The sequence below is a fragment of the Nasonia vitripennis genome, chromosome 1 (assembly GCF_009193385.2).
Source record: "Nasonia vitripennis strain AsymCx chromosome 1, Nvit_psr_1.1, whole genome shotgun sequence".
Lineage (NCBI taxonomy): Eukaryota > Metazoa > Arthropoda > Insecta > Hymenoptera > Pteromalidae > Nasonia > Nasonia vitripennis.
The window spans coordinates 18,273,599-18,284,558 of NC_045757.1; the positions used below are offsets into that span (position 1 = coordinate 18,273,599).

The 10,960-nt window shown below is 29.5% G+C and overlaps 2 protein-coding genes across 2 annotated transcripts; both read left to right on the forward strand.

The window, feature by feature from the left end:
• Positions 1 to 300: 300 nt before the first annotated feature.
• Positions 301 to 8,760, forward strand: LOC100115118 (neprilysin-2). The gene is made up of 20 exons (XM_031925534.1): positions 301 to 326; positions 391 to 482; positions 567 to 623; positions 700 to 945; positions 1,156 to 1,364; positions 1,438 to 1,614; positions 1,711 to 2,202; positions 2,295 to 2,586; positions 2,662 to 2,912; positions 3,003 to 3,341; positions 3,477 to 3,481; positions 5,443 to 5,591; positions 5,671 to 5,721; positions 5,981 to 6,226; positions 6,740 to 6,906; positions 7,010 to 7,273; positions 7,330 to 7,500; positions 7,609 to 7,900; positions 7,996 to 8,246; positions 8,317 to 8,760. The coding sequence occupies exons 1-20, from the start codon at positions 301 to 303 to the stop codon at positions 8,653 to 8,655; spliced, it is 4,116 nt and encodes a 1,371-aa protein (XP_031781394.1). The 3' UTR covers positions 8,656 to 8,760.
• LOC100115088 (neprilysin-2-like) lies at positions 5,246 to 7,210 on the forward strand. Its single transcript, XM_031926606.1, has 7 exons — positions 5,246 to 5,327; positions 5,443 to 5,591; positions 5,671 to 5,721; positions 5,981 to 6,226; positions 6,394 to 6,605; positions 6,730 to 6,906; positions 7,065 to 7,210. The coding sequence occupies exons 1-7, from the start codon at positions 5,314 to 5,316 to the stop codon at positions 7,101 to 7,103; spliced, it is 888 nt and encodes a 295-aa protein (XP_031782466.1). The 5' UTR covers positions 5,246 to 5,313; the 3' UTR covers positions 7,104 to 7,210.
• Positions 8,761 to 10,960: the final 2,200 nt, after the last annotated feature.

Here is a 10,960-nt window from a genome sequence, read left to right on the forward strand (position 1 = left end):
TTATATTTTGGTTGTAAAGTATTACTGATAAAACATTCAAATATAATTGATGAACACTTTATTCTATTGAAACAGTTATGTCTACATGACTTTCTTGTAATTATGCGTCAGTTAAAGTTCTAATTAACATAATTTTGAATTTGACTGATAACAAAATAGTTAAAAACACGGATGTAGATTGATACACTTTACAATGTGAAAAACATCTACTGGAGGCAAGGCTGGTGCACAAATTTTATCATTTTGTAAAGACTTATTTTAAGAATACATACTTTTTGTGATATTCAAAAGATCATCACAATGAGTATAAGTTGCCAAAACGTCAGGTAAATTCAATAGCATAACGAAGGTCTTTAATGATACAATCATTAACTTACATTTATTCCATAGATTTTCAACACTCAAAATATCAGTGATTTTAATTAGTCTGATTGTTCTGCAACAATGTGACTTTTCAAAAACAGCAACTTTATATAAATCGCGTACGTTCAAAAACAGTTTAAAGAAAACAATGTGTATATCGAATGAAATATAATTAATGTATATTTCGCCTTTTTCTTTTATAGAAGGTGCAAGTGAATCTTGTCAAAATGTTTGCACATCGCTGAGTTGCTTTCAAAATGGTAATATAACAAAAGTTTTAAATTAATATTTCAAATCGTAAATTATATGTATTTCTTACCATGAATCTCTTTTCAGCTGCGTTTTACCGTGAAATTATGAAGCCTTCTCTAGATCCTTGTGATGATTTTTATCAATTCGTTTGTGGTAACTTTATGGACAATGTAAATATTTCAAAGCAGGCGAATTCAATCAACATTTTTGCTTTGGCACAATCTCAGATTTCAGTAAAATTATATTTAATGATCAAAGAGAATGTTAAACCCAATGATATAAGCGCTGTCAGAAAATTGAAAAACTACTATCAGAACTGTATAGATGAAAGTGAGTCTAAATTAGTTTAAAGATGCGAACCTTATTCATTAGAATTCGATTTTTTTTTTGATTTCATACTAATTTTTTTAATGATAATTTTTTTATAAACTTAAATTAATTGTTGGTTATATTAACTTTTCATGTAATATGGATTAAAGTAAAATTTTGTTAGAAATGATATACTTTTCTAATATTTTAATAAATTTAAAATGTTATCAGCTCGTATGGAAGCAGACGGCACAGAACCTGTTTTAAAAATCTTGGAAAATATCGGTGGCTGGCCCTTATTGAATGGTGATGATTGGGATGAAAATGATTTTGATTGGATAGATACTGTTTACAAAATTCACAATGAAAAATTCCCGGTCTTTTTCCCGACTATAAGTGTCACTCTTGATAAAGATAACTCTACAAAAGTTTTACCTAAAGTAAACTAAAGACTATTTTATTGTATATTAGTACCTAATATTCCTCTAAATTTTTATCAAATTGATATTATAGATACTGACTGCTGCGACGGAAATAGAAAAAACGTTCTTTTTGGTCGATTCGGGGAAAAAGTTGAAAAAAGCTTATTTTAACTTCATAGTCAATATCGCTGCAACACTAGGTGTAGATAAAGATCAAATTTACGAGGAAGTAAAAGATATCTTCGATTTTGAAATTAATTTATATAAGGTCAGTTGAAATATGTATAGATTAAGAATTATTAAATCAGTTGAACTAAAATTTTACTAAAATGAGAAGTGCTACATGAATCCGTTTGCAACATAGATCGAAACAGAAGATTCGCAGAAGCAATCGCAAGAACAAACTAAAATGACACTCAAGGAATTATCTAAAAATTATCCAAGTATTCCATGGCTGGAATTATTAAATCATGTTTTTAATCCAAGTGGTGTTATTATCGATGAAACTGAGGTTGTTATTATTGAAGATCTTGAGTACATCACAAAACTTGAGAAATTGATAGAAATTACACCTAAACGCGTAATAGCAAACTATTTGGTGTGGAAAGTAGTTCAGTCTAGTCTTGGATATATGCCAAGCGAATTCCGAGTATTAGAAGCAGATTATTTAAACCAAGTAAATGGAAGAACGCAAACACCTGATAGAGCTAGTAAATGTTTAACTGATGTTATGAAGGCCTTTCCTATTGCTGTTAGTGCAATGTATGTAAGAGAAAATTTCGATCAAAGCATCAAAGATGATGTAAGCGAAATTGTCAGTAATATTAAAAAACAAACTAAAAGAAATTTAGAAAAGGTATAAAATTATTGGTTAATTTTTTTTCACTACAATAACAAAATAATATAATATATTAGAAATAATAATGAAATTTATTAAAAACATTTTAGATAAGCTGGATGGACGATCAAACTCGGAAATCTGCAATTGAAAAATTAGAGGCTATGGGCGTTACGGTTGGTCATGCTGACGAGTTAATGGAAGACGATAAAGTTGATGGATACTACAAAGATCTTGTGATTAACCCAGGAAGTTATTTTCACAGTGCTTTTAATCTTAGTATGTTTCTCCAAAATGAAAATTACAAAATGTTAAGAAAACCTCTAAATTTGAGTGATTGGACTATGCGTCAAAGTGCTGTTATTATAAATGCGTATTATATGTTACAAAAAAATTCTATAGGTGAGTTATTTGAATAAAACTATTTTAAAAATTCATCATTATTATCTAGTATAAAATAATATTTTGTTTTTCTAGAAATACCAGCTGGATTTTTGCAAGGAACGTTTTTCCAAAGACATAGGCCACAGTATTTAAATTATGGCGCAATGGGAACAATAATCGGTCACGAAGTTACTCACGCATTTGATAGCAATGGAAGAAAATTTGACAAAAATGGCAACCTAAAGAATTGGTGGAAATCTAACACTGAAAAGGAATTCTTGAAAAAAGCTCAATGCATAATCGATCAATATAGCAATTTTACTGTTAACCAAATTCAGCTTCATGTAAGCACAGGCAGTTATTTATTTTTAATAACTATGTATATGAAAAAAAAAAAACATTTTATATATTTTGTCTGTTTGAATTTTTTTAAGGTAAATGGAGATAAGACGCAGAGTGAAAATATTGCTGACAACGGAGGCTTCAAAGCTGCTTACCTAGCGTACAAGGAATGGGCAAAAACTCAAAGAGTTTCTGAAGGCTGTCTTCCGGCTCTCAATTATACTCCAGAACAGATGTTCTGGATAAGCGCTGCCAGCTCTTGGTGTAGCAAACACAGTTCTGAATATTTGAAAAATCTCGTAACGACTGATGTACATAGTCCTGATATGTCTCGTGTCATTATTTCATTTTCAAACATTAAGGAGTTTGCAGAGGACTTTCAGTGTAAACCAAACTCAAGAATGAATCCTAAAGAGAAATGTGTTTTGTGGTAAATCCAAAATAAAATAATTAGAATTATAATTGTAAGAATGCGAAACAAGGACGGTCGATTTATTTTTCATATATTACTAAAGAAATAAGATATATTCATTTTTACAATTATATTTTGTTTCTATTAATTGTAGCTTAGGTATATTGCAAAATATGTATCATAACATCATCAATAAATATGAACATCTTAACATGAAATAAAGCATAAACAATTTTATGTTTTTTTCATGATTTAATTAATATTGATATTTTCCGCCCCGCGGTTCTTCTTATGCTAAGAAAGTACATAACTTATATGAAAAACTGAATAATAAATTACAGAATTTACACATTTTCAATTTAATTTATCTTTCTTTACAAATACTTGTGGTTTACATTTTAGAATAATTAGCAGTAAAAGAAATTTGATTTCTTGTAGAAGCGTGTACGCATTTTCACTTTGAACACATGTAATCTCAACGTAGAAACTTGTTAATTAGAAAATATACAATACAACTCAAAAGTAGAATAAATATTACAACAGCTTTTTTCAATGATAGAATCAGCTCTTTAAATATTGATTTATGCCCGGAAAACTATGATTATACGTCAATGAATATTATCGTAGACACATGCTTCATCAGATACAGCTTCTCGTACATTTACTACCTCCTGTCACATTCTAAACGCGTTTTTAGTTTCTTGATAATTTTATGTTTTATATGTTTGATGTATTTATATAGCTAATTTTTTCGTGATGACATAAAAACGTTATTTTTAATCTTAAAAAAATATATATGTGTATTAAAAACCGCTGCCAATTCATTGGCACGTAGCTTCCTCCAACTAAATTTATAAGTCCAATAAATAAAATATTGTTTTAATATATCTATATCTGCTTGCTATTGTATGAGGCGATTTTTATACACAATTTAATAAAAGTTTTGGATAGTTCATTGTCCAAAAGTTTGCAGACCCCTCTGTTTTCTTATTATAGAATACGAACACTGTCGTCTTTTTTTTCAAAGAAATTATCGCATGTTTACATGTGTTCGTAACCAACCTAACCATCAAAACAGCAGGTTATTCATTAGATAGATCGCTCAGGCAATTTTCAAGAAAACGATTTTTACATTTTAGCTCTTTAGTTAAAAACCGCTGGATGGAATCGTTTAAAATTTTATCAGCAGATAGCTTATTTTATAGTGAATCACCAAATAAAATTTTGAAGCATTTGACTACATAGGTTTAGAGATATAAGAAATCAAAAAATTAAAAAAAAAATTTAAACCTTGATATCTTACGAACCATAGGGGTTTGAAAGCTGTGCAATAAACTTAGCCAAAACACATAAAATATCTACTTTTTCCCGAATTCTCAAGTGCAATAAGGTCTTTATGCGTCCGTAATCGAGGCACAAAAAAAACTCATTATTTTCGATTTATTACTGAAAAAATAAGTAGTCAAATCACTTAGGTAATTTTATTCTCTTTCAAATGCATTATAGCTGAATTGTTTGTAACAATGGGATGATTGAAAAAAAACGCAAAATAGTGTTTTTTAAAAATCAAAAAATGGCCATAAAAAATATAGTTAAGAAATTAAAAAATAACTATTTCCCCGAATTCAGAATCCAAAAATATATATGCATGTCAAATTTTATTGATATTGACGGAGTAGTTCCAGAAATATTACGGTATACATACACACATACATCCATACGGACATTTTCTAAAAACACTTGATTTAAACTTCTAACACACGAAAAAGTATTTTCTAGAAGTTTTGAAAAAACTCTAAATTTTACTATTACAAAGCTTCCTCTACGAGGAAGCAAAAAAAAAATTAAAAATTATACGAGTTTTTGAAATTGTCATATTTTTATTACTACAGCACGTTTAAAAGGATTTATTCTATGCGCGAACTACACTGCACATAAATATTATCCATACAAAATATATTTCGAACATCAGAAATATTCAGAACATCAGAATGTATAGCTCGAGGTAAGTTTTAAGTAAAAAAACTAATACAAATAATACAAAAAAGTATCAACTTTATCATAAATTTTACAACAGTTATTTCATTTAATTATATACTAAACAAAATACAACATTATAGATGTATAAGATGTCCAATCAAATTAAATTGCGGTTTCATAATAACCGTAATATTATTAATCAACTATTTGGCACTATCTGTTCAATCTTCACAAGATATTTCACCAATGGAAGTAGATTATGAAGATTCATCTAAAATGGACATTGATGGTAAAGAAATATAAATCTTATCTTTAAATAAAAAAGCCATATTATATTAAAAATAAAATTTATTTTTTATTTATTTTAGATAGTTCGGCTCTTGATGATATTTGTTTAACAGAGGGATGCTATAATGCAGGTGTGCGTACGATTTTGTATTCTTAGAAGTTTCAAAGTTTTACCATTTTAAAGTATATTGCGATACAAGTGTTGCTGTACAAGTGTAAATGCTAGTGTATGACATAGAAAGTTAAGCGCTTCCGCTTTGACAGAAAATAAGCATTACTTAAGACATCTCGGAAACGCGGCTTAAATCCGGATTTAAGTCATGGAGTACTGCACATATAATTTGTAAAAGTTTACATATTGTTTATTGTTGATTTCTATTTGATTTTTAGCGCAATTGATTCGTAATAATATAAATGAAACAGCTGATCCGTGTAACAACTTTTTTGACTTCGCCTGCGGTGGCTTCGTTAGCAAAGCAGTAGTATCGGATAGTAAGCCGGCAACAGGGTATTTGCATGTAGTTCAAGAAAAAGTTATGAAGGAAGTTTCAGAACTTCTTCAGGAAATAATTGATTTAACAGAACCCAGAATCTTTGAGTTAGCTAAACAATATTTTAAAACCTGTTTAGATCAAAGTAAGTTGATATAAGGTATTTATTTATCTAATATATTAGAATAAATACACTGCGTAACGATTTTTTTTATTTGTACATAAAAATGCTTTAGAATCTAGGATTGTACCTTAATTTCCGCTAATGAAATAAATTTTTTTCAAATATATATTTTTTATTTATTTTGCAAGCATCCAATGAAAATATTGGATTATTGTCTCTAAGTGAGATTGTTGGACAACAAGGCGGTTGGCCTCTAATACTCGGGGACAGTTGGCAAGAAAACGAATTCGATTGGGCAGAAACGGATATTAAGCTTCGACGAATTGGGTTTATTTCACAATACCTAATGAAATTTTATGTATTCAACGACCTCTATAATAGTTCGAGAAATCTTTTGCATGTAACATTTTTTATTTTACTCATAAATTTACACCAATTTCTTATTTTTTAAAAACTATAAGTTGTATTCTCGTTGATACATTATTAACTCAATTTTATACAGCTGCATATTTTATTTTATTTAGATTGCTCCAGCTACTCTGGAATTTCATCCTATCTTTTTAAAACTTGGCTTTAATCACCAAAGTATACAAATATTCTACAACTTTATGGTAAACGTTGCTGTTTACTTGGGTGCCCATAGAGTACGGGCAGCGGCAGAGTTAGCTGATGTCCTTACTTTTGAAATGCAACTTGCCAACGTAAGTAGAACATTACTATCGACAATTATGCATTTACGCATACTTAGTTATAATGAAGTAAGATCTTACGTCAATATTTTTAATTTTAAAATTATTTACGTAGGCAGCATCTACAACATATTCAGAACCTACTAACAATTTCACTATTCAAAATTTAGAAACCCACATACCCATTGTATCATGGCTTAAATACTTAAATGGATTAATCGAGCCAGCTGCCCATCTTGAAATAAATGATATAGTCCACGTTGAAAATCCCAACTATCTGAATCAGTTGGCTTTTCTTATGACAACAACGCGTAAAAGAACAATAGCAAATTACATAATTTGGAGAATAACCTACGAATCTATACCCCACTTAAACACCGTACTTCGTGATATGTATACACAATTCTTAACAGTGTTTAATGGCAAAAACCTGAGCCGATACCAAGATGGAAGGAATGTGCTGCCTTGCTAGTCGACAAAACCAAGGGCATACCTGTAGGTGTTAGTTCTCTTTACATCAGAAGATTTTTTAACGAGGAAACAAGAAGAGATGTAAGGGATATTGTGCATGCTATCGGAGATGAATTCAAACTTGTGGTTCTGAAGGTACCGTTTGAACTCACATAATCATATTTATTCATGCAGCACATATATGATAATTACTTGCTTATTTGTAATATTCAATTTTTACAATAATTATTGTTAACATTTTAGCTTCCATGGTTGGACGATGCCGCGAAAATCAATGCTATTAAAAAAAGTTTATTTATGAAACAAATCGTTGGCTATCCCGATCAGTTGAAAAACAACAAAATGATTGAAGATTACAGCCGTAGTTTGGAAATATTTTCAGATCATTTTTTAAAAAACATTCTGAATGTACAAAGATTTCATTACGAACACTCAATGTTAGGATTTAAAGAATCAATCGATAAGAGAGCATGGCTTTCGTTTACAGACTCAACAACGATTAATGCATATTACTATTCCGTTTTTAATTCATTTGGTAATAATTATATTTTGATATTCTATAACAAGGTATTTAATATTTATTTATTTTCGATATCGATCCTTAATTAACAAAACATATTCGATATTTAGTGTTGTTAGCTGCCTTTCTACAACCACCATTATTCAATCACAATTGGCCCACTTATGTAAAATATGGAAGCATTGGATTTATAATTGGTCATGAAACTATGCATGCTTATGATGCAGGAATAATTTTTTATGATGAAACAGGAAGTTTTAACCCACAATTGTCACGTGCCCATCAAATGGAATATGCCAAGAGGATTACTTGCTACATACAACAATATGAACAATTTAAAGATGATGAGCTTGGTTTACATGTTAGTTTGATGTTGAATATTAAAACTGACCAATTCAATAAGATAATTAATTTCTGTGTGCTCTTCACAGGTGGACGGAAAGCTTACTATAAATGAAAATTTAGCTGATAATGTTGGAATAAAAGTTGCATATAATGCCTATAAGAAATGGGAACAGGAGCACATAGTTGAAGAAAAACTTCCTGGTCTCAACTACACACAAGAGCAAATTTTCTGGATCAGTTCTGTCAATTTTCTTTGCAGCAAAGATACACCGGAATATCGTATGAATCTTTTATTAACTGAAGAGCATACGCCAGATAAATTTCGAGCCCAAGGGCATGTATCAAATTTAGAAGAGTTTGCTAAGGCCTTTAACTGTCCGAAAAACTCACCGATGAATCCTACGCTGAAGTGTAATCTTTCATAAAGTTTACTCATTATTTATCAAGTTATGACAATTGTTTCTATCTCAAATATTATATTTTTACCCATTTTTTAAATACAGAATAAAGAACTAAACATGATAAATTTATGATTATTATGCGTTCCAAAAATTAGTTTTTCACCCTTGGTTTTAGATATCTATTCTAGAGTAGTGAAAAATGTTTCTTCCCTTCTATTTCGAAAAGTTTATATTAATAGCTGTAATAGATAGATTATACAGTTAGTTGAAATTAATCATTTTGCATAAAACGAAGATAAGTATAAAATATATAAGTATATAATCCAGCGAAATTCTCATTTCACCAAAAATAACCACCAGAAACAAAATAATATTGAAATTTTGTTTATTTTGTAGCATTTTAAGCATTAGTTGCGAACATTTATGTTTGTTAACATATCGTGAATAGTAAAATATTAAGTATTAATAAAAATGCAAGGAAAATGGCTAGAGCTTTGACACTTAAGTTTGCAAAAATCATGTTAGAAGCGGATGTATGTTTTCTTTACTTGCATACAAGGAGAAGTCACTAACAGTTATATACTTTAATACGTAGGCGGATAAATAAATATGCATTTTTATGGTGTTTCGTATACAATTTCATCAACTATAACTGAACTTTTATTTTCAGCTATTATGAATTAAAAACCGCTGCTTTGGCACGTAGCTTCCTCCAACAAAATGTATAGTTCCAATAGAGAAAATATTGTTCAAATATACAGTACTTATATAAATGATTTTTAAAATACTTTCAATCTTAATTATTTTACTGAACCCGTCACAATATCAAATCATAAAATTTTCATTAAAAAATTTAAACCTCATTATTTTAAATACCATAGGGTCCTCATAACCTCATAAAATCATAAATTTTCTCAAAACATTCTGAACTTTAGTTAGCAAGTTATAAGGTTTAACAAAAATAGTAATTTTCAGTTATACAGGGTATACAGGGTGAGATACAAAGAATTTGAATCCTGATATCTTTTAAACTAAACGGTTTAATAAGCTGCAAAATGAACCTAGCCGAGGTGATCAAAAGATCGATATTTTCCAAAATTTCAACTTAATTAAAGTATTTTTAATCCCATAATCGTACGACACAGAAAACCAATTTTTTCGATTTTTAGCTTGAATACTAGTGATCCAAATGGCTTACAATTTTTACAGCAAATAGATATAATCATTTTTTATTGCCATACATTTTTTCTAAACGTTTAACGATTTAGTTTTAGAGTTATTGAATTTTTTTTAAAAATCATAGGGAAAAACTGGCAATAAAATGGTCAGGGTTATAAAAAAAAATTTTCCCGAATTTATAATCAAAAAACATATATGCATGTCAAATTTTAATAGGATTAGGCGCGTGGTTCCAGCACTAAAGAGTAAATTCCACTCGAAAGAGTAAATTAATGCGGCAAATAGTTGGATATCCTTATGAATTTTTAAACGACAAAAAACTTGATTTTTACAGTTCTAATTTAAGGGGATGTGGGAGCTAAAAACCCTGTTTTTTTACTTCATGTAACTTTTTAAATAAAGCTTGCCACGAAAAACCAAGACCAGAGCGCCATAGTGTTGAGTTTAATGAATCATTCTACCGAAAGAAAATGTCAATCGGACTTTTAGATTTTCTAGATGTTGTGAAATACGAGCAGGTGCTTACGTGTGTTTACGCGATTGCAGCGTCAACCTCAAACCCCAATTTTACTTTAATAAGTTAATACTTTTTTTAATTTGAAATTTCATCAACATAATGAGTGCAGCGCCATAGGGTTAAGATCAGTGAATCATTCTACTGAAAGAAAAGGGCAGTTCGACTTTTAGTTTTTTTTGGCATTTGAAATACTAAATACCCCGTGTGGCGCATCTGCGAAGCTTTAGCTCCCACTCCCCCTTAACATACACCCAAAAACTTGCAAAATTTTTTTAACTGAGCGCGGTTTAATTATGACTATTCTTTAACTGGTTTCAGAGAATCGAACGACAAAAGAATGTGGGTTACATTTTCAGATTCTACATCAGTGAATGCATATTATTATAGTTTAGCTAACACTTTTGAAAAGATTCGTATATTTTATTGCCTTCTCTACGTATTATTTTTATCACGCTTCTTACTTATTAATATTATAAATTAATTTTTGTTAGTAATATTGGCAGCTATATTACAGCTACAAATATTTATTCATAATTGGCCATGTTACGCAAAATATGGTAGTGTGGATTATTATTGGACATGAAATGATGCATGCCTTTGATACAGAAATGTTTATTTTTGATGAAATGGGTA